Source organism: Callithrix jacchus, chromosome 15 (genome assembly GCF_049354715.1).
Source record: "Callithrix jacchus isolate 240 chromosome 15, calJac240_pri, whole genome shotgun sequence".
Lineage (NCBI taxonomy): Eukaryota > Metazoa > Chordata > Mammalia > Primates > Cebidae > Callithrix > Callithrix jacchus.
Window position 1 is genome coordinate 70962753 of NC_133516.1, and position 24168 is coordinate 70986920.

The 24168-nt window shown below is 52.7% G+C and overlaps 1 protein-coding gene across 3 annotated transcripts in view; it reads right to left on the bottom strand.

Moving 5' to 3' along the window:
- WNT7A (Wnt family member 7A) overlaps window positions 1-22299 on the bottom strand; it is a 62620-nt gene extending 40321 nt beyond the window's left edge. Inside the window, exons 1-2 of one of the 3 annotated variants that reach the window (XM_078351696.1) lie at window positions 22190-22299; window positions 16842-17068 (exon numbers count right to left, since the gene is read on the bottom strand). In XM_078351696.1, the coding sequence (XP_078207822.1) occupies window positions 16842-16938 (97 nt within the window). In that variant the 5' untranslated portion in view covers window positions 16939-17068; window positions 22190-22299. Of the gene's footprint in view, window positions 1-982; window positions 2766-16841; window positions 17069-21598; window positions 21927-22189 lie in introns of those variants that run through there. The other 2 variants (XM_002758649.6, XM_078351695.1) reach the window with 2 other exon arrangements.
- Window positions 22300-24168: the final 1869 nt, after the last annotated feature.

Genomic DNA, 24168 nt, shown 5'->3' on the forward strand with positions numbered 1-24168 from the left:
ACCTACTGGGCTCCTTGCTCTGTACTTGTCATTTCCTTTGTACTAGAAAACATCTCTGATGGGGCTAGGCGCGGTGGCTCACACTTGTAATCCCAGCACTTTGGGAGGCTGAGGCGGGGCAGGTGGATCATTTGAGGTCAGGAGTTCAAGACCAGCCTGGCCAACATGGTGAAACCCCATCCTTACTAAAAATACAAAAATTAGCTGGGCGTGGTGGCACACGCCTGTAATCCCAACTACTTGGGAGACTGAGGCAGGAGGTGGAGGTTGCAGTGAGCCGAGACTGTGCCACAGCACTCCAGCCTGGGTGACAGAGTGAGACTCCATCTTAAAAAAAAAAAAGAGAGAGAAAAGAAAAGAAAGAAATGAAAAGAAAAAGAAAACACCTCTGAGCAACACATGCCCATCAGAGGGCCTGGCACAGGGCAGCAGGGACAAGGGAGCCATGGCGCACATGCACAGGCTCAACTTCCAGTCCAGCAGTAAAACCAACAATGCTTTTGCTACATGAAATCAAGAAATGCTGTGTCAGATCTGCCATGCTGGACTTGGCCACAGGAGGACAAGGGAACCTGTCTCAGCCACAAGTTGAAGACAGAACTGCCATCAAGATAGGTAGAAACAGAATTCACGCTGCTGAGCTCCGCAAAGGAGGGAGCTTTGGGATTAAGCCCACAAGGTGACAGAAGACCAGGCTCTGAGCACTGCTGAGGCAGGGCATTGGAAAAGAGAGAGCCTCATGGATAGATCCTCGGGCAGAGAAAGGGCAGACAGACAGGGAAAGTCTGCACCTGTCCCCACCCTCCGGCAAAGCTAGACAAGCACGCAGGTCCACAGCCAGTGCAGGAGGTGGGTGGGTGGGGTTGGAGGAAGCCAGAATCTCCTGGAAATTGGTCGCTGCTTCCTGCATTTGCACAGATTTGAGGCTCAAACATATCCCCCTGCATGCTCCAGTGGCTCCAAGGCAAGTGGGAAGACTCACCGCTGGTCCAGTGATTCCCCAGGCCCCTAGAGGAGCAAAGAGAAAGCTCTCCGACTGCAGGCACCAGCTCACACTTCTCCAGAGTATCAAACGCACAAGAAAACCAAGCCCTCGGGAGATAGTCAACATCAGTATAGTTCCTCAAGGACATGAGAGAAAAGGACAATCAGATGGAGGGTGGGGAAGAAATCTGTTTTATTGTTTTCTCACTGTGTGACCTTGGGTGAGTCACCTAACCTCTCTGTGCTCCAGTTCCTCTGTTGTAAAATGTGATGGTAAAGATTAACAATACTAAAGCACTTAGCACAGAGGTTGGCATGAGAATGTGGCCCCAAGTACTCCAGTTATTACAGTTCTTATCTATGATGGAGGTAACAAGTCTCTACAAGTACAAGAAGGCTGAGAGGTAAGGAGGAGGGCTTTTCATTTATAGTTGAAGACACTGAGGCCAAGAGAAAGTTTTGGCTTGCTCAGGACACTCAATATGTGGGCAGCAGAGCTGAGCTGCAGACCCAGCCTGTGGGCACCCCATATAGACTAATAACTGCTGCCAGGGATGAAATGACTCCCAAGTGCGGGGAGCAGGCACCACTGGCAGGCTCCTGAAGTTGACAGGAGACCGTGTCCTCTTTATCGGGCCAAGAATGGAGTGTGTGAATTGAGGGGGCACAGAGAGCCTGGCCTGTCCTCTAAGACTGGCCCCTCTCCCTGGCTTCTCTCTGGTGGGGGAGCAGATGGCACAGGAGGAGGCTGCCCGCCCAAGACTCCTGTGGTAATTTTGTGTGCCCTCTGCTCTACAGCCCAGTGGTGACCGTCTCTGGGTCTCTGTCTCTGGAGCAGTGCACAATGGTGCAGATAGTGAGAGATGGACAGCTAACTGCAGAAGGCTTCCAACCCCATCCCACCCCCAAGGTGGGGAAGGGCAGCTGTACCCTGGGGCGCATTTCACTTCCCTGAGCTCCAGAAGGAGAGCTTTCTCCCTCACAGCCCAGAGTGAGGGCTCATCAAGTGCGGTGGCCTTCCCTCCCCGCCAAGCTGGGCTTCCTCAGCACTCACTGCCCTGAGAAGTGAAGGCGGTAGTCAAGGGGCGGATGAAGGACAGTCATTCTTGGCTTCAGAGCTTTCGGGGACCCAGATACAGGCCGGTAAAGTCCAATCCTTTCAGATGCAAAAGAGTCACTTTCAACTCTTGCCATTAACTTCAACATTGCCCTTACCCACCCACGTTAGACTGGGATGGTCCAAGCCCACTCCAGCCCACACTGACCATGGAGGAAACTGCCCTGGGCATCCAGCTGGCTGTGTGACTAATGTCAGGCCTGTTATCCTCTTTGCCCCTTCATTGCTTCCTCTGTGAAATGGATACTATATCACAGCACTATGCGTCTGAGTGAACTGCATCATTACCTGGGGGCGCTGAGTGGTGCTGAGCACAGTGCCTGGCGTGTAGTGAGCACTTGGGAAACATCAGCCGTTGCGCTGGAGTTTTGTCGTTGTTGCTATCACTGAGTCCCATTTCACAATGTCCTGAAGGTCACAACAGCCTCTGGCAGAGGCAAGTGTGTGAGGCTGATCCGGTGTCTGTCTGCCCAGTGAAGTTTCAGGTTTACAAGATGACAGGGATCATGTCTGTCACTCCCATTGTCTCCAACACCCTCCAAAATGTGTGAGGGGTGAGACAGACCTGAGTCCCAATTTCAACCATGCTAAAAGCTGTGTGACCTTGGGCAAGTCACTTGACCTCTCTGAGCCTCCATCGTGTCATCTGTTATTAGCAGCTACCCTGTAGGAAGAGGTAGATATCACTGGCACCTAGCAGTTACCTAAACAAACAGTATTGAGCATTATAATTATAATAATTGATGAAATTACCTGTGCCACTGGGAGGTATGAAGAGGAACTTGCCCTGCATCTGTTTTACCCATGGTCCTTATCGCTCCCCGCCATTTTAGACTTATCTGCTGATTGATTATCTGTTCCCCGTACCAGCCCTACCACCATGTCCTCTGCCCCTCTAGGATATAATTCCTTTGAAGATAAGCACTTTGTCATGTCCCTCGCTATGTCCTCAGGGCCTGGCACACAGTAGGTACCCAGGAAATAGCAGTGGAATGAATAAACGAATGAAAGAAAGCTCTGCCTTGGTCTCCACGGACTGTGTGCCTTCAACCACATGGTCTTTAATGGCTGCTTATTGTTTGCCAGGCTCCTTGCTCAGCGCTTTAGAAGAAGATGCCCATCTATTCCCCATGAAAACAACCCTCAGTGGAGGTAATAACAGCCTCTCCATTTTGCAGATGAGGAAACTGAGGCTCCAAGAGGCTCTAACCAGGCAGATATGGAGCCTGATAAACCCCAGCCCCTCACAGCCAATCTCCTAGCCCCTTCATCAAAACAAGACTGCCCCAGGGCATCAGCACAGAGTTAGCCAGACACTTGGGTTTTTTGGTTTTTTTCAGGAAGATGGGAAAGAGTGGAGAGAAGGTAACATTTGTTGGGCACCTACTAGGTTTCAGACCCAGGCTTGGCCCACTGTGCAGTGTTTTCAACATTCCCCAGTATGGACGTCATTCCCCACGGTATTACACTTGAGGAAATGGAGGCTCTGACTTAGTGATTTGCTGAGGTCACCCAGCTAGAAACCGGCCAAAGCTGGGATTCAAGACCCAAGTTGGGCAGTATCCTTCCTCAGCCCCACCAGCTCCCTTCCTGGCCCATCAGTGCATGGAAACCCCACAGAGACTCTTCTGGCTTAAGATATCAACTCTTGTCAAAATGTACTTACTTCTAAAATGAGATGGCGTTCAGTTGTTATGAATTAAAACTTATCAATAAATAATGGATCAGAACCATTCAAACTGGATGGCTTGCTGAGCTGAGAACAGGGCTTGATGGTAGAAAGGATGTGGAAAAGTCTCCTGGAATCTTAAAATAAATCTCAGACTCCATCCATGCCTGCCTCCTTTACTCATCCCAGGTGAGGTGGGGAAACTGAGGCTTGGGGAGGTGAGGTGACTTGCTCAGGAAGAGGCAGGATGCAAACCTGGAGGTCACCTGCTGTGCCTCCCCACTCCTGAGAACTCCCCTGGACCCTGAGCATGCCCACTGCTCCGGGAACAGCCCTTCAGTCAGCTGCCTGGGGCAGCCCCTTCATTCAGGTGGGTAATTACCTGAATGTCATCTCATTTCTCTTAGGAGATACCATAAGGGTGGTTCGAAGATGTTTGTTGCATTGCTGCGGGAATGGGATGAGATCATATGCCCAATGGCATACAGTTCATAAAAAGCCGAGCAAAGACACACAAAATGTTTCTTATTCACCAGGCTCTGTTCTAAGCACTCCATATAGATCTACAATCTATAGCAACAGCCTGTGAGGTGGGGGTCGCTATTATCTCCAGTTTACAGATGTGGAAACTGGGGCCCATGTGATACAACCTGTGAGAATTCAAACTTGGATGGCCTGACCCCAGGGTTTGATCCACTTCCCTGCCTCAAGGTCTTGATAATCATTCCAGTCCTACTGACTCCAGGCCCACATTCTTGCCCAGACCATCCATGTGGAGCCTGTGAGTGGACCCTAGGCTTGGCCACCATGGCATGTGTGCCCTCTAGGATAAGACCCTCCACTCCTGGCAGTGGGGACAGCCTGCTGTGAAGGACCTGCCTCTCACTCCTGCCCAGAAGCAGAGGAAGAACCTCTCTCAAATCCTGCCCTTCCCTCCTCCTCCCTGACCAAGCCATCTGTTCCTTCACTCAGCAGATATTTCCTGAGCATGTACCATGTGCCAGGCACTGTTCAAGGGCATGGGAATACTCAGATGAGGAGTTCAGACATGGCTTTGCCTTCGTAGAAGGACAAGTAGCAGGATCATGCCACTGCATGGCAGCTGAAGACTTTGAAGAAGGTAACACAGAGCAGTGATGGGAGTGGGGGACATCTGGGGTGGTGACTTGAGTGGGGAGGTCATGAGGCTCTCTGGGGGCAGAGAAGGCATCAGGCCAAGGGACACCCTGAGCGATGGCCTGACATGGTGTGGTCAGCTGGTGGTGAAAGCCGGCGAGCCAGTGTAGCACCAGAGGGGGTGAGGCTGTGGGCAGCTGTAAATTCTGCCAGCCCTACCTATCCCCAGAATCTGAGAAGAGGTTCCTAGAGCCACAGACACAAAGCCCAAGGGCTCCTACTGGAATGATAGCCTCCAGGAGGATGGGAGAGGTCACCAGTGACTCAGCAAGACTAGAAGCTCCTCTGGCTCCCAGAAGCCCAGGGACCTTCCCTCCTGGGATATCCCAGGTGACTTCAGCTCAGAACTCTGATAAGGTGGAACTTGTCAGTCTCTCCTGTCTACTTCTCATTCACCGGGGGCGCCCCAAGCAAGAACTCTGCCTCTCTGAGCCTCAGCTTCCCCATCTCTGAAATGGGAACTCTTAGGAGGACATTGCCAAGTTGTGAAAATTAAACGAGACCTCTGTGGAGCCCTCAGAAGGTGCTCGATGAAGAACAATGAGTATTATCACTGAGATGAAACTGGGGAGCCCAGCTGACGCCCTCTGTGGTTCCATCTCCATAACGGTCCTGGCGGGTACAGAGGAAATAAACCGATGTCCAAGCCTGCCTGAAAGATTCCATTCCACCGCCCTATGCAGCCACAGTAAATGGTTTGCACCGGAATATTATCTGGGTGTATTTACGGTATCTTACTGGAAACCACAAAGTGCATTGTATTTTTTTTTCTTTTGCTATTTAAAGCCAATGGGTCAGAGAGCAAGCAATCTGCAGTGACACAAGCTGAAATATATGATTTGGAAAATATACAGATGGAAAAATGTTGCTCTTGCCAGCCTCGTGGCAGGCAGTTCACAGCCCCTCAGGGCTCAGAATGCCACACGGGGCTATCATCAAGAAGAAGTAGGGAGCCTCTCAGTGAACAACTGGAAGATTTGGGGGTACAGGGAGTTGTGTCTGGGCTGAGCTTGGTAAGGTAACAGGCCCACAGCTAGGGAAACTGGGGAAGGGCGTGTGCAAGTCCCAGCCTCTCTTTCCCTATCCAAGGGTCTCTCTTCCCAGTGAGCAAGGCCAGAGCACACTGCTGACCACTTCCCAATGGTCAACATCTGCTCCTTCCTGGCTTCACGCCTTTGCACATGCTGTTCCCTCAGCCTGCAATTGCCCTTCTTGTTCCATCTGTCTGTTGAGGGGCAGTGAATGTAGCCCAGTAGGTTTTAAAGCAGAGCCCTGGAGGCAGATAAATCTGAGTTTACATCCTGGCTCCCTCTTCCTGGTGGTGGGACCTTGAGTGAGTTAACTCACCTCTCAAGGCCTCAGTTTCCTCATTGGTAAAGTGGGAATAGCAAAATATCTATGTCCCAGAGTTGCTGCGAGGATTAAATAAGCCAATGCACATGGTAAGCTCAGCCTGCACTTGGTAAGGGATCAATAAACAGTAGCTCCTATTAGATGCGTTATTGGTTAGCACCATATCCATCAAGCCACAGCTGCCAAGTTCTCTACTCTGAGAGGCCTCCCAGATATCCCCTCCCTCCCTCCACTTGCGGCCCAGAACCTTGTACATCCTTATTTTGTATTGAATTGAATGATCCGTTTCTTGCTGCTAGGTTGTGGGGACCTAGATTGTTTATCTGTGAATCCTCAACAGTTGAATGAATGAATGAATGTGCTTGTGAAAGCAAGTGTGTGTGTCTGTGTGTGTGCGCATGCCTGCCTGCCTGCCTACCATATGAAAGCTGGAAAGAGAACATTATAACAAAAGACTAATCTCAAAGAATAGTGTCAGGAGAGCTAAAACCCAGGATGAACTGAGGCTTGCACAAAAAAAAAAATACAAACGAGACAAAAAGTCCTTTGTTAGCTGCATTCTAAGCAAGAATAAGGAAAGAATAGGTCTTTTGCTTGGGCAAGATGGCGCATTGTTAAGAAATGGCAGAGAGAAAGTGAAGCCGGCCCACCCCTTGCTTCTGTCTCTCTCACTGGAAAGGTCTTCAAATCCATCCTTCCAAGCATTCACCAGCTCACCAGACATGGTGTTGCACTCTGACAGCCCTAGAGGGAAAACATGATGGAGTCCATTTTGCAAGGTGTGTGGATCCCCAGACATGGGACCCTCATCCCAGGCAGTCATGTCAGAGAGAGGAGAGAGCTGCTTAAGTGACTGCCCAAGAGAAGTGGTGACAAATTCAACAGAGGCAGAAGCCCAGAAATGCATCAGAGTTTCCCAGATTGTAGACAGAGGAGGGTGGACTCCAGGGGTTGACTCCTAGGTCATTTGTGCCCATCCCTGGAAAAATTCTGGCAGGAGGGTACCAAACAGGAGGTCGTGAGCATGTGGAAAAGAATGCACCCATCCCCAGGAGCACATGGCGGGAAATCACCATGTCTTTGCCGATGATAATGCTGGAGACATAGCAAAGTTCTGTGTGTGCAAAGAATTTGATTATCTTCCTACATCCTGTCTCTCCTCTGATTAAATCCTTCTGACAACTGCCCTCCCAAGCAAACCCCCTGAGTCTGGTCCCAAAATCCTGTGGGATGCCTGGCCCCACCTCTTTGCCCAGCCTCTTCTGCCATCCACACCCCACACCCTGCGGTCTCGCATGCCAAGCTGCTCTGGATCCCAGGGCTCCTGTCTGGGTCACCCCGCCAAGCCCTTCCTGCCGCCCCTCCTCTTCCCCTCCTGGGTTGTGGAGTGCCCCTAGTTCAGGTGATCCCTGAAGACAGCCCTGTGCTCATCTCCCAGTGCCTGTGTCTCTTCTACCAGATCCCCAGAGCACTCTTCGGCCTTGACTTCCCAGTTTACCCCCACCAGACAGCAAGTGCCCCAGACTGCCCCCCAGCATTTACTGCAGAGATCCTGTAAATTTCTGTGGGATGAAGACATGAATAAATGAGTGAACACAGAGGTGAGGGAGTCTTATTCCATGAACATTTAGCTTGCATAAATTGAACCAAATGTACAAGAAAAAAGTTAAACTATTTTATACTTATATTGTAGACAGATACTCGACATCCTATATACTGCATTGCTGTATATACATTTTACATGTATGTTCATGCTCTCCTGCACTTGTATGGAAACTCAGGTATCCTGAATTTTATGCATGATTGAAGGGACTTTCAAGGGTAATATGGATTAGAATAGATTTCCTTGTCCATGGCAAAGTCAGAGGCTAGGATGTGCCTCTTCTGTACCTTTGGAGAAAGATATGGATGGACATTGGTGGTGGGTGAATATACTTTTTGGTAGATTCCAAGTTGATCCATAAACCATGTTCTGAGTATGGTCATTCTGTGAGGCTCTCCAGAGTGATATTCCCCAGTGTGTGTGCCCCTGAAGAGCAGCTCCACTGTACAGTCAGTGAGTCCATGGATGGAAATGAGTGGACCCTGCAGATTGAGTCAGCTCAAGCTATCTTGTCTGCAGGATTTTTCAGAGCCTTTAATATGCTGGCAGGCATCCTGACTCTCCAGGAGCAGGGAGCATAATATGCTGAGTCCTCCCATTTTATTGTCCATGGAAATATCCTTTTCTCCCCAGGGCAGCTGGCAGTAGTGGGGGTGTGGAGCCCAGGTCCTGGTGATTTGCTAAGCAGATCCTGGGCACAGCTCCTCTTGAATTGTGCCGTAGGGGTCTTTCCTAGGCACTGACTTAGTCAACATTTTTATCCCATTTTAAGCCAATGCAGAGATGGACAGGAGAGCTAACAGAATGGTTGGTCAAACTGACATTTAAAAAATCTTGATGAATGAGACTGCCTGGCTAGAATGGATCTAAACGAAAACGTGCAGATATGAACGTGCAGTTTTGTATTTGGGGTCAGAAATGAACAGTGGTCACTCACACAACAGAGAAAACGGAGCACCTACTGTGCATGAGTTACTCCCAAGACTCAGCATTCAGAAGATAAACAAGGCCAGGCCTGTCCTCAAGGGCTCAGAGGAACTGGGGCCACATGAGGTACAAAGGAGCTGACCTGCCTGGGGGCCATGCACTTCTCCACGTCTTCCATGAGGACCTACTGTGTGCTAGGCCCCAGGAAAGACGCAGGGGGTCTGGGGAGAAGAGGATCAGCAGTTCTGGGTCCCATGGAGCCTCATGGTGGCTGAGAAAATAAATGTCAGACAGGTTCTCGCAAAAGTAAACAAAGTCACTTCCCAAAGTGGTAAGTGCTGTAAAGACAACAGTGCAGGGTGCCCTGTAGAGGAAGGGTGGAGGGTGCTGTCTCAGGCAGGATGGTCCAGGAAGACCTCCTGGAGGAGGTGGCCTTTGAGTGGAGACCTGCATATGCAGGTGAGGACAGGTTGCCCACCATCACTCAGCTGCTTCTCCCAAGTGCCCTCTGCATCATCTCCTGCTGCAGAGAGGAGTTGGGGCAAGGGGCTGCTCTGGTACCTGTGGTGTCCCTACATCCGCTGAGCACCTCCACGGGGACTGTGCCCTCCATGTGCCAAGTACTGGGTCAGAGGCCCCTGTTCCCTCATAGAGCTGCCTTCTGGCCAGAGAGACAGATAGACAATAGTAACAACACAGCTACAATGTATGGGGCACTCCCTGTGTGCCAAGCACAGTTCTGAGTGCAGTAAGTAACCTCATCCTCCTGCCTGTGAGACCAGTGCTATCATCACTCCCGTTTGGTCAAGGCTCACTGTTGGTAAATGACCAAGCAGGAAGCTTCGGGGCTGAACTGCTACACAGCGCTGCACAGATGAGCAAGTCACAGAGAATACATCCTGGAGTGACAAAGTGATATGAAGAGAAAAGCGGACAAGGACAGGCAGTGTACACTAGAGAGGGGTAACGACGGCTTCTCCGAGGGGCTGACAGGTGAGCAGAGGATAGAAAGACAGAGGAAGCGAGCCAAGCTGGCAAAGAGCATCCAGGCAGCGGGAACAGCGAAGGAAAGGCCCTGAGGCGGGAGGGACTTTGGCAGAGGTCCGTAAAGGAGCAGAGGATGGTGTGCATTTTGTTCTCAGAACAACAGGAAACCACGGGAGGGTTTTACACAGCAGGATGCCACGCTCCGAGCAACACGGGAAGATGTCATGCTGGATGGCTGCACGGATTGCAGGAGGAAAGGGAGGAGGTGGGGTGTAGCTGGAGGTTGATGTCATTGTCCTGGCAACAAGTCCCTGAAGATGGCAGTTTGAATCAGAAGGTGGTGGTGAAGGTGGTGAAAACTGGACACATTGGGGGATATGTTTTGGAGGTAGAGTCAAAATGGTCAGCTTAGGTTCATAATCACCAATAAAATCTAGAGCATGGGTCCTGGGTTCCTTGAGCTTGTGTTCATGTGACATGGACACACAGGCCTCCTGGATGCAGGAAGGGGATGGCATCCAATTGATAACGATGTGCCAGGCACTTATATCCCATATCATGTAATGCCACTGCCACCAAGCATGGTGGGTGTGTGACTCCCCCATTCTGTAGACTATCAGAAAGGCCAAGTACTCACTTAAAGTCATCTGCAAGGAAGGGATGGGGCCAGGATGCAAAGCTGGCCATGTGACTCTGATTTCAGTGCTCACTTGGCAGCCCCACACCTGCAACAAGACAAGGGGTTCCCAGATACATGGCCGACTTGACAATCTCAACGCTGGCAGGATTGTGCAAACAGAAGAATCCCTTGAGCAAGGAGGAGCTCACAACGTATTCCAGCTCTGCCACAAAACCCAGCCACATGATCTTGGGCAGCCTCTGCCTGATTCTAAGCCTGCCTCCTAGGAATGAGACAGAGGTGTACACACTTTCTTTCAGGGGTGCCAAGGACCCAATGGATGGATGAGAAAGGGCTGTCTTGGCTCCTGGTCCACACTGATCCTCAGTGAAAAGATACAAGATAGAGGGAAGCCCCACACAGCCCACTCACCCTAAGGAACCCCCTCATCCTGAGGCATTGCCTGGTTTCCCTGCACTGTGACTACAATCACACTGGCCAAACGCAATGGGAGAACCCACAACCCAACAGAAAAATGGGCAAAAAGCATGAAGAGGTAACTCATGGAAGAGTGAACACGCACAGCCAGGAAGAGATTTCAAGCTCATCACTTCTCAGGGAAGTGAAAATCAGGATGCTGGTGAGATTGCCTTTCTCACCCACTCACTGGGCAGACATACAGCTGGCCAGTCCCGGTGTTGGAGCTGTGCCGCTGGCCAGCAGAGGAGGAACTTGGCACAATATCAACTCAATCCAACCAAAATGAAGTCATTTACTTTTGGTGAAGATCTCCATATGATATATTAAACATAAATAAGCAAGGGAATGAGAAACTCAAGATTCAAGATAGGGAAAGCGTAGCCAGGGAGGGAGAGGCAGGAGAGACATGAGGGAGTCTCACAGAGGTGGATGACAAGTTGTGTTGGGGATGAATTCGAGGAAGATCACTATATTATTTAAGAAAATAAATGGCCAGGTGCAGTGGCTCACACCTGTAATCCCATTGCTTTGGGAGGCCAAGGCAGAATTGCTTGAAGTTGGGAATTCGAGACCAGCCTGGGCAACACAGTGAGACCCCCATCTCTACAAAACAACAGAAAAGAATTTACTTGAATTGCTTGAAGTTGGGAATTCGAGACCAGCCTGGGCAACACAGTGAGACCCCCATCTCTACAAAACAACAGAAAAGAATTTACCAGGTGAGTTCTCATGTGCCTGTAATCCCAGTGGAAGGATTCCTGGAGCCCAGGAGGTGGAGGCTGCAGTGAGCTATGATGCACCACTGCACTACAGCATGGTTGACATAGCAAGACCCTACCAAGAAGGAAGGAAGGAGGGAAGGAAGGAAGGAAGGAAGGAGGGAGGGACAGAGGGAGGGAGGGAAGGAAGGAAGGAAAGAAAGGGAGAAAGAGAGTGAGTGAGGGAGGAAGGAAAGAAGGGAAAGAAAGAAAGAAAAAAGTCTACAGGGAAGTGAAGGCCTTCTTAGACCCCTCAAAGGTCACACTGCACCTCGGTAGCAGTTGGTCAAACTGATGTGGGGCCACACCCCGCTCAAATAATCCCTGGCATTCAAGGGTCTTCACAGCTAGCCTGCCGTCTCACAGAGGGCTCCCTGAGCCATCGTCTCCTGCAGCTTCAGGCCCCTGCTCCCTGCCTCCTTAGGTCTCACATGACTATGTCTTCGCCTTGTTGTTTCCTCTGCTTGGGTCCCATTCACTGACTGGTAAATTTCTCCCCACCTTCTAAGTCCCAGATCAAGGGCCGTCTCCACTGTCCAGACCCCTCCTCCATCCTGAGGTCTCACTTCTGAGAGTCCACCACACCCGCTATGCCTCTCCCTAAAGCCTGGACCATGCTGCACTCTGGTTATTCATTACTATGGACTGAGTCAGTACCTCAGAGTACGGCTGCATCTGGAGATAGGAACTTTAGTCTTATAATTAGGTTAAAATGAGACTGTTAGTATGGGCCCTAATCCTGTATGACTCGTGTCCTTATAAAAAAGGAGACCAGGACACAAGATGCTTGGGGCACATGTACAAGGGGAAAGGCCATGTGAGAACCTACGGAGAAGGTGGCAAGCCCAAGAAAGAGGCTCCTGAGACACCTGGATCTCAGACATCCAGCCTCTCAAACTGGCAGTACATTTCTGCTGTTTAAGCTACCTGGTCTGCAGGGCTTTGTTCTGGCAGCCCTAGCAGACTAGTATACTCGTGAGCAGTTCCTCTCCCCTGAGAGATGGTCTGGGTGGGGCTCCCAGGCTGGGCCAGAAATAGCACTGTTGCCCTTGGCCACTGTGATTAGTTTGGGATGGGTACACAACTGAAAGTCAAGCCCCATTAGCTGGTCCAATCTGAATGAATCTTAGAACTTCTGCAGGTGCTCCCAGAGAAAGACCAAGGCCTGGGGGTACTTAAACCTGGAAGTTGTGGCACTGGAGGTGCAAAAGCCATCCTGCTGCCCCAAGAGGTGGCCCTGGGGTTGCTGGATGCCAACACTATCTCTGATCCAGCCCATTCCAAAAGTAAGCATCTTCCCCTGGCACTCTGGTACCTTAGGCATACGTAAGTCCTCCTTTCACCAGAGGCAGCTTGAATTGGCATTCAGTTTCTAGCATGCAAAGGGGCCTTGCCTGGTACATGCCCATTGCTGCCCCTCAGCTCTATGCAGGAAACCAGAACACTCAGAAGGGAACCAAGCATGGGACAAAGAACTTTTCCTCTTCAGTCACAGAGCTCCAGTTGGTATCATGTCCACTCTGAATACAAGACTATGCTTCCCAGCTTCCCTTGCAACTAGGTGTGGCCATGTGACTAAGTTCTGGCCAATGATTTGTAAGCAGAAGTATGGGGTGGAGCTTTGGGAAATTTCTCTTTAAAGGCAGGCAATGGGTCCTGTTGTTCAAAGTTAGGACTTGGTGGCCACAGCTCCAAATGCAGAAGACCACAGCCCTGATCCTCACCCCTACAAGACAGCCCTTGTTAGCTGTTCATCCCAGAAAGTTGCAACCCGATGGGGGTGAGAGCACTGGGAGGAGCCCAGAGACCCTAAATGTGATGCTTGCTTCTCGATGTCCTGAGGAAACCTAAGCTCAGGGGGGTTTCAGACTGTCAGGGCTCTTGTCTTGACTCATATTCCTCTTCCCACTGCTGCCACCCTAGAAGCCCAGGCCAGGGTGACTCCCTCCTTCCTAGCTGGGCTTTGGTTTGTCACTCTCCCTCCCTACTGGCTGGTGGCTTTCAAAGCAGGTCTCCATGGCTATCACAGGCTGAGCCACCATCACCTCCTTCCTGGAACAGTCAGCCAGACTCCTGACTCCCACTGCCACCCCACACTGCAGTTCATGCTTTTTCTAGCAGCCAGAGTGATGCTGCTAAACCCAAAGTTGGACGCTGTCCCTCCCTTACTGTCGCCCCTTCAGGAGGTCTCCATTCCCATGAAGGGAAATCCAGATCCCTGCCCTGGCTTGAGGGATGTTGTACCATCCAGCTCCTGGCTCCCTAAGCCTTCCCCTTCAGCCTCCCTCACTCTACTTCAGCCACCCCAGCCCCCTTGCTGTTCCTCAAGCTACCCCTAAAGCATGTTCTACCTCAGGGCCTTTGCACCTACTGTTTCCTTTGCCTGACATGCTCTCCCCCGAGACACGCCCATACCTCACCTCCCTCACAAACCCAGAGCCCTTCCCTGGCCACACACACTGGAACAGCCGCCTCCAGCCACAATGGACACCCAATAACTTAGTGAATGCATGAATAAATCAGCAAGTATTATAACGAATTGAACTTATACCCACTCTTTCATGAATCTTAAAATTCCTATTGGGTTGAATCATATTATGTTGCCATTTTTGTGGGCCAAAAATCATTGCATAGTGACAATTTCATAAATTCAGCCTATCCTCTGGCAGTCACTCCCACACTCAAAATCTTCCAGCAGCTCCCACCCAGAAATTCAAACTTGTTACATTTGTATCTGTATCTGGCTACATACCTCCTGGCTCCAGCTCCTACTTCCTTCCAGGCTCCCCAGACCAACTGTCCTAGCATCGCTGTCCCATGGATTTTCTTGGGCACCTTTCTTCGCTGGAATTTCCCCAGCCACCTCTGCCTGCCAAGCCCACTAGAATGCCTCTTGTCAATGGACTCTGCTCCTCACTGGTGTGCACTGGCAGTATTCCTCCCCAGCCTCACTTCTACAACCCTGGCCAGCTGAGGGCTGCTCAACAGGAGGGGATCTTTGTCCAGGCACTGCCCTGCACTGCAGCCCTCCTGCTGCGCCCCAGACCTCTGTGGGGACTATTCCAATGCCAGCTGAGGTACTGGCTGTTCTGAGACTGAAATTTGTACTGGAATGAACCCAGTCCTGAGAGACCCTGCCACTCACTTTTTTTTACTTTGGGTGAGGCCCTTTTGAGCCCCAGTTTCCTCATCTGTAACATCTTATATATTGGAAGCCACAGGTTTAAAACAATGCTGGAGCCCAGGCCTGGGTCCCAGGAATAGTGTGTGTGTGTGTGTGTGTGTGTCATGTCTAAGTAGAAGAAAGCACAAAAACCACAGGTGAAGGGAAGGCTCACAAGACAGATTCAGCAGCCTAACTGCAGTCTCAGTGTTGATGCCACTCACTATGTGACCTGGGACAGTCCCATTCTCTCTCTGGGCCTCTGTTTCCACCTGATAATTGAGCCCTAGGGTTGGGAAGAGGGAGAAGCAGAAAAGATGGTGCAAGGCACAACGAGACCCTGGAAAAGGCTCACCTGTGGAAAGGCCCTCTGCCAACTTCACCAGTGACCCTGGGTATCACTGGGTGACATTTGGGTCACTGCTTGCTGGTTTTCATCTCTGTCGATAAACTCTCAGGTGGTATGGATTCAACCAGAGACCTGGCCCTCACTGGGAGTCCAGAATGCAAGTCAATGTCCCTGCAGGACCCCATACTGAGATCCTGTCTGCACTTCCATATGGTGTGAGTAAGAAGGCACTCACAGAATATTGGGACAAACCCAAGCCTGCTGCAGGCTGGATGAAGCTGTACTTCCTTCCAAAAGGCAAGGGGAAGAAAGTGTTCATGGTAAGCATGGGAGTGGAGCCCTGCCCTCATGAGGCTGACATTGCAAACCACTTGGGAATGGATTCAGACAGTGTGGAGTGCTTGGCTGAGGGGGTGGAGCTTTGGGGTGAGAGGGGACTTTTGATAGGTGATCAACAGGGCTCTAGAAGACAGTGTGAGGGGCACAAGGCTAAGGAAAGGAGATAAAGCAGAATGAATGCGTAGTGTCCAGTGTGATGTGTTTGGGAAAAAGGACAAGGCTGAGTGAGCAAGGCAAAGGGGGAAGATGGAAGGCAGAGGCAGGCAGAGGTCAGCAGCAGCCAGATGAGCAGGGGGATTTCATTCTGATGCAAGAAAGCCTCCAGAGGGGTTTAAGGAGCCCAGTGACATGATCTGATTTCCATTTTAAAAGGCTGATCCTGCCTGCTGGGTGCAGAAGGGTCTGCTGGATGGCCGGATGGCCGGGGGCAAAAGGGAGATGACATGGGGGAGCATGGATCAGCCTGGGAGCCCATATGTGACAGCACTGTGACATGAGGGGGAGGCAGTGGGGATACCCAAAGATATCTGAGGCTGACCTTGCTTTCAGGAAGTTCACAGTGCAGAAGCGAGCCTGCAGCAGTTTCTGGTCCCCTAATGCACATGTACACAGGCCAGAAGACACACAGTGTGGCCTCCCCCCACTGATCAGGGCCTCCTGGAGACCAGCATTGCTCTCTCTGACCCTTTTCTATGGGCTTTTGTTATAATTGCTTCTGAAGTCAAATGTGTGTCTCAAAACTCTGTGTGTATGTATGTGTCTGCAGGCACCATTCCCATAAGACAGCTGCAGAGTAAAAGTCCATAGGAGTCCAGCGGATCATGTCACAGGATTGTGCAGGCTGGGTAGCAGTAGGGAGTGGTGGGGACTGCAGCAGTGAATGGGTTGCCTAGTCACTGCTACAACTAAAGGGAGCTGTGTTCTCAGTTTCAATACTTTGCAACCACGTGGGTACACATGTAAATTATGAGTAGATCTGTCCACTTTTCAAAAGAAGCCAGAAATTCCTATTTTTTTAGGTGTAACAACAAGTTTTAAAGTTTGGGCTCCAATTCAAAACAAAACATCATCATTGTGTGTATCAGAGGTTAGCATTCGGGTCACTGGTTGCTGGTTTGCACTTCTGTCAATAAACGGTTGGGTATGGATTCAACCAGAGACCTGACCCTCATTGCAAGTCCTGAATGCACCTGCAGGACCCCACACTGAAGGGCATTCTAGCAGGGGTAGGCGAGGGAGTTCCATTGGATACCTGAGGGTATTCTGGTCTTCCTATAGTCTGTAACACCCTGCTGGGGTATTTGGGTGAGCACATACCCACTTTGAGCTCCTTCCCGAAGACGGTGCGCTCCCCCAGTGCAGAGCAGTTCCAGCGGCCATTGCGGAACTGAAACTGACACTCGTCCAGGCCCATTTGTGAGCCTTCTCCTATGACGATGATGGCGTCGGGCCGGCTCTGGCAGATCGCCCGCTGTCTGGGAGCCAGGCCTGGGATCTTGTTACAGATGATGCTTGCGCCCAGAGCTACCACTGAGGAGAAGCCACTGGAGGGAGAGACACAGAGAGATGGAGCGTTAGGCCAGCAAAAGGGCATGGCCTAGGTACCCTTCCTAGGTGTCCAGCCCTAGCCACCCCACTCCCCCGAGCAGTGGTCTCCCAACTTTTTTGATCCTGTACCCCTAACTCATGTGCATTTACTGAGAAACACTACAATTTCTACATAGGCTCTTGTATCAACATGTATACTCAATATCAGTGAAACTTGATTTCCTTTTTGGAAACAAAAAAAGATGATGTATGTCACAAACATGTTGAGTGAGAAAGGCAAGTTGCCTTTGAGTTTATGGTAGGATGTAATTGAGATGAAGTTCAAAAGCATGCAAAAGAAACCCTGTATTGCTAAGGAATTATCTCTTTGGCAAAATTGTAAAGGCAAGCAAGGAAATGATGACTTCAAAGTTTCATGCAGCAAGTGCCTCTGAAGGAGGGATGCGTGCACTAATGTTCATTAAAAAATCTGTTTTTTAAATGTATATGTAACATATACTCTCATGTATACATACGCTTTATTATTGAAAATACCTTAAAAAGTAATTGTAAGTAAAAGTCCTGGCATTTTCTTCCTGCTGCCAATGGAGTATATGCATCCCACTCCAGGCATGACTGGCCTGAAGGATGTGTGTGCCTATTACGAGGGGACTCTTACCTTCCTCACCTCACTCACTGATCTATATCGGATATCCATCATATGGCAGGTACCACGCTGGCAGACAGCTGTGCACCTGACGGGCAAGACCCTGCCCTCAAGGAACTAGGGAGGGTGACAACACAGGTGTCACACATGAATAAAACAGGCCATCTCTGACAATGACGTGCACTATGAAGAAAGGAAAGGAAGATGGCAACTAGAGCGTGGGGGTGGCGAGGGAAGTGGGGGCCACTTTAGCTGAGGTGATCAAGGAGGATTTCCTTGAGAAGGTGACATTGGAACAGAGATCTGAATGGCCAGGAGGCAGCTGTGGGAAGATCTGGAGAAGTGTATTCTGTGCAGAAGGAACAGAAAATGCAAAGTTTTAGGAGGGAGACAAGCTCGGGATCTTCAAGGAATAGAAGCTGATGCAAAATTGGGGCTTGAGAAACAGGGAGATCCTGGGGAGGGGCGATGGCTGAGGGCTGGCATTTTCTGAGGGTATCAGGCAGCATCAAGAAGCACTGAAGGGCGTAAGTAGGACATTAACATGACCTGGTGGTCCCCACTCCATGTAGGAAAGGCCTGTGCAGTGCCAGAGCAGGAGCAGAGGGACCAGGCAGACTAAGGGTGGTGGTGGCTTGGCCTGGTGGCAGTGTTACGGTGGCAGGTAGAGCCACTGGGCAAGTACCTTGTCCTGGGGCTCAGCTGTGGGCAGTTGTTCTGGAATTGCAATTTGTTACAGTGTGGTTCTCCTGTATCAATAACTTCCAGAAGTAAAGTAGACCCACACCCTCCAAGCGCACAGCTGACCAGTCCTGCCCTGTTTCCCTAGGTTCCCCCAACGTGCCAGCCTTCTCCCTGCAGTAGGCACTCCATCCCTGCTGCCTGCTCTCCCTGGAAGTGCTCTCACCCCTGATCTTCACAAGTTTGGTTTCTTGCCATTATTCACATGACCTCGAGGGACACCTCCCTGCCCAGCCCAGCTAAGGGAGCCTCCCTCCCCTCCCTACCCCTAATAACTTTCCATCACAATCTCTGTTTTGTTAACTGGATATTCGTGATTACTCATGGTCTACTGAATTGTTTTCATGTATGTGTTTGCTTTTAATTTGCATGCTCACTTGATCACTGTCTTCCTCCTGAGAGGATGAGCTCCTTGAGGGCAGGGAGGCTGTCGGCTGGTTCACTAAATGACGCCTGAAGAAATGGATTGTGGCACTTCAAAGATGTGGCTCTGGGTGAGTACCTACTACATGGCAGGTGCCCCCAAATATGCATGAAATGCATCAGTAAACTTGGGCAGTGTCCCTACTATGTGCCAAGGCAGTATGCTGGGTGCTGCCACAAGCAGCAGCTCATGTGACCTTGCCACACAGCTCTGTGGGGCGGCAATCATCACACCCATTTCACATATCCGAAAACTGAGGCTCACAGAGGTTGAGACCTGGAGGAAGGTCCTCAGCTAGCAGGTGTTGGAGGTGTTTACTTCTATATCTCAGCCCTAAACCAGAGTCTAACACACACTAGTTAGTCTAACAGAGTCTAAAATGCCGGGAATGTCTGGGGAAGAAGCAGCATGAGAAGATTAAGTGGAGATGTTTAGGCATCATTTGTCAGGAGGATCCTCTGAGCACCTAGCTGGCCACCAGGTCATTTCTACACCAGCAGAGACTGGACACATTCGCACACTGGGGCCAAAAATTCACAGGTGTAATAGACTAGCCCCTAAGGCTCTGGCCTAGGTTCCCATCTAAGCTTCCCTCACTTACTAGCTGTGCCATCTTAGGCAAGCTTCCTTCCTTTTCTGCACTTCAGTTTCTCCATGGCTAAATTAGGGTATTGATAACTAGTCCCACCTCATTGGCTGCTGTGAAAACCAAATGTGCTAGAACATGGAAAGTGCTTAGTAGGTGCCAGGCACATAGTGAGTGCCCCATAAATGTGGTAGTGGTGTAATTGTTATTCTTACTGAATCTGATTGTTGTTAATAGGCCAGTGCTAGAGTTACCTGAACTATCCGAGTAAAGTAAGAATACCACAGATGCCCACCATCAGCCAGAAGCGGGTAGAACCCAGTCACATCTGGGAAACTGGAAAAACCCATTTAGGGACGTTCAGACTTCAACCCTCATGCCCACTTTACAGATGAGTAACCCGAGGTGCAGCAAGCAGCAGTTCCCACCTGCAACTCCCACCTCCCCGACCTGGACCTCTCCAACCCAGAGTGCAGCTTGGGGTGGAAGGCCAGCGCCCTGCCGGACTCCCTCCCTTCCTCCCTCCCTCCCGGGCAGCTGGGCCCCCGCAGGGCCAATCCCGGGAGGCCGCGGCGCCGGCGGGAGGGCGGCCCGCGGGCGGGCGGGGCGGCCAGGGGAGGTTATTTTCTGCTGTTTTCCCTTTCTCTCTTCCCCGCCACCCGGGTCCCTCCTCCCCGTTTCTAATTAAAAAGGAGATAAAGCCGCACGCGGCCGGAGCCAATCGGCCCGACAGGCTTCCTGCATGCTGGATGTGCGCGGGGCGGCGGGGCGCGGGCCAAGATGAAGATTAAAGCAGGGGAAAAAAGAAAAGCCACCCAGACGCGGGCGAATCAATAACACTTAAAACACTCCGGCAGGCTGGCAGTGCGCGAGCCTCGCAGCCGCCTCTCCGCCGCTGGTCGGGCTGGCGGACCCTGGTCGGCTCCGCACGCACCTGCTGGCCGCCGCTGCCCGACAGCTTGCGAAATCCCGGCTCCAGAGACGCGGACTGGGAAGCGACGGGGGAGACGGAGGGGGTAGTAGCGACAAAACACAAAGGATCTGCCACACACCCCCCTCGCCGCAGCCTCGCGGTCCACCCCTCCCCAAAAGGAGCGGTAGCGGGTTCACTGCTGAGGGCTGGAGGGGCAGGGTGCGTGAGACCTACCAAACGGGCCCTTCAGCGCCAGAACCTCTATCCATGCCTAGACGCCCCCAACCCCCACCGCTCCGAGCCTCACACCCATTATGTCTTAAATACAAAGGGTGACCGGCTTTGCACAAGCAGCCCCAGGACGCGTCCCGAGCTGCCCCCTCCCACCTTCCAGCCAGAGCGCCCCCGAGCCCCACCTCCACAGAAACGCTGGGTGAAGCCCGGGGGCTGTTCGCGCGCCCGGCCGCCTAGACTGCCCAGTTAGTTCCAGGAGGCGGGGTGTCCCGCCTCTTTCTAGCGCTTGTCTCCCTGGGTGTCTCGGGCCGCCTCTCGTCCCACCTTTGTGTGTGTTTGTTGGGGGGTGGGACGTGCTGTCCCCTTGGCCCGGGAAGGGGCTCTGGAAGTCTAAGGGTCCCTGGAAATTGGGTGGTGCCAAGGCTCCGAGCGGCGGTTTCTGTTTTTGTCAGCGAATGTCCTTCCCGCGGGTACCTGTTCCCTGTTTGCACGGACCGGCCCCACCTGCCACCTGGAGACTGCCCAGTCTCTAGAGCGGCTGTGCCCGCGCCTCCGAAGAGAGCTCCTCTCGGGCTTCAGGGACTGAGTTCCCTGAGAGCGGCTGTGGTCCTGGCTTGGTGTTCCTGCTGAACCTGCTGCCCCTGTGCGCGGGTCCGAAGGGTCGCCGGGATGGGCTGAACCTTTGTAGCAGCTAGCCCTTCCCAGAGTCCCTCAGGCTGGAGCGTCCCTACCGGCTGTCTCTGGTCCTAGGGTATCCAGACTCAGACGTCCTCAGGATGGCCAGTCCCCCTGCCTGTATCTCCTGGGGCGTCCGCCTGCTGGGGGCCTTTGTGCGCCCACCGCTCCCACACCGCGCCCACCCGGCCTCTAGGAGAAGCTGTGGAAGTTGTGGCCCGCAGAGGCTCGCAGGAGGCACACCTCCCTCCCCGGGCCGTGCCAACTTTGCCGAGACACGCGCGGAAAGGGCGCAGGCAGCCCTTACCCGATCCGGAGGTAGACCATGCCCAGGCTGAGAAAGAGGTGGCCCAGGCAGCGCCGCGCTTTCCGGTTCATAGTCCCTGCTGGCCGCCGGGGCCGCGGGCCGGGCTGTGCTGATCCCGCGGGCCGGCCCCGGCTGGGCAATCAACATAGCCCGCCCGGGAGGCGCGGGCCGAGGGGTCCTCGGGGCTGGCTGTCGGTGCGCCCGTCCGCGCGCTCGGCGCCTGAGCCTCGCCAGGAGCGCGGGAGCCACGGAGCGGGAGGAGGGAGGGAGGAGCGAGCGCGGCGTGGGGCGACGCCGGGCTGCGCGCTAGCGACCGGTGCAAGTGTGTGAGACGCGGGGAGTGCGGGGGCGCTGCTACCTCCCGCCCCCGCCCCACCCCCCTTTCCCCCGTCCCTCCTCCGCCCCCTCCCCCGCCCGCCTCCCTGGAGCGCCCGCCCCGCACCCCTGCGCCGGCGGGACGGGACCGCCTGCACCAGGTGCGCGCTCACGCCTTTCCATGCGCGCTCCCGGCCCCCCCTTCCCTAATCCGGGGTGCATGTGGGAGGCCAGGGAGCACAGCCCAGTTGGAGGCGGTAGGAGTCACTAACTCACAGGTTGCGGGACGGGTGGGCGTCCAGAGGCTGCCCTCGGGTGGAGGGGACCAGACTCGGCTGAGAGCCCTAGTGCCTTGGTCTGCCGCCCCGCTCCCTGAAGCCCGGAACAGGGAGTTGGGGCTGACAGGGCACACCCCAGTTCCCCAACCCCAGCTTCAGGGGAGAGCGCCCCCTTTTGCGGAGCGACGGGCGGACCGGGATAACTGGCTCAGTGTATTTCTTCTTTACCCCCATCTATCGAGGGTGGCGGCAGGGGGATGCCCAGGTTAGGCAGTGTCCTCTGGGATCCTGCTGTTAGCTGACAGACTGAGTTGGGCTGAGGCCCAGTGGCCTCGCGCTGAACAGCTGTGGGGCGCCTGAGCAGCGGGTGTGTGAGGGGCTCAGCTGGCTGCTCACAGCGCGCTCGCGGCGACACCAGGCGGACGCGGCCGGATGGTGCACCTCGGCCTCTCTCCGGGGGACAGAATGCTTTGAGATTGCTAGCCGACAGAGAGGGCTGACCCCCTTCCTTGGTGTACACCCCATTCGGTGAGCTAGGGAAGTCTAAGTGTCCCTGGAAATTGCGTGTTGCCAAGACCCGGGAGGCAGTTTATGTTTTTGTCAGTTAATGTCCTTCCCCCTGGGTGCCTGTCCCACCTGCCACCTGGGGGACTGCCCAGTCTCTAGGAGCCGCTATGCCCACGTCTCCTGAGACTGTTCCTTTCGGGCTCCAGGGACTGAGCTCCCTGGGAGCGGCTGTGGTCCTGGCTTGGTGTTACTGCTGGAACTGCTGTCCTTATGCCCGGATCTGGCAAACCTGGGTTCAGGTTTTAGCTGAAGAAACTGAGGCTCAAGGAGTTGAAGGTGTTTGCCCAGAGTCACCAGCTGGCGAGTGACACAGCCATATGTGAAACAAAGTGTGCCCACCTATAGTAACCTCCCACCCGCAGACCTATCTTTCAAGATTGCCTTTCTAAATTACACACACACACACCCGAAGCCACCATTCATGCATTCAATCACATTCCATATTCTGTGCCAATCGTGATTATGGGCACCGTGGATACAAGAAAGAAGAAAGGCAAAAGTCTTTCCTCCTGGGGCCAGAGAGTGGGAGAGGGAATGCTGGGTGTTGGCGTGTACATTTAGATCTGAGGAGGTGGCATTTGAGCTGAGGCCTGAAGGACACAGCATCGCGGGTCCAACACTGCGGGAAGGGGACCAGCAGGTGCAAAAGCTCAGAGGTGGGCATGAGCCCCAGGGAGGACATGGTAGGCTGTGATAGAGAGAGAGAGAAGGCCTGGGCTTGAAGGGAGTAGATGGGGCTACACAGATCTGCAAAGCTGTGTGGGCACATCAAGGAGGCTGGGTTTTAGTGGTGTGTTCAGTTGGGAGGCATTGGAGGAATGAAGAAGGGGTGACCCATCTAATTTGTGTGTTCAGAAGCTCCCGGTGGCTGTCTTATGGGAGCATGGTGTATGGATGGAGATAGGCCAGTAAAGTGCACCGTCAGGCAGACCAGAGAGATAACAGCAGGGGTCCAGGTGAGACATGGTGGTTTGGGTTAGGGTGGTGCTTTTAGAACATGACCACAAAATTATGTGACCCTCCTCCCATGAAGATCTGGGTTTTCTGTGCTCTTCCTGCTTGAATCTGGGGGGGGGGGGGGCTTGTGATGGCTTCCACCAATAAGGTGTAGTAGAAGTGATGCTCAAAACTTACAAGTCTTCATGATAGAAGACAGTGAATGCAGCAGTCTTTGTTTTGTTGGCTGGAGCACTGATGCTGGGGCCCTGAGCACCATAGAAGAGTCCTGGAGGCCACCGTGCTGTGAGGGAGCCCAGGCATAGGCAGGGGCAACCTGTGCATGATCCAGCCACAGTCCCAGGTGAGTCCAGCACTGGAGTCACCTTGCCCAGGTGCCAGAAATGTGGGTAAAGGTACACCCACCATCATGTCATGCTGGCTTTGTGTCTGCCAAGCTAAGGCATGGTGGAC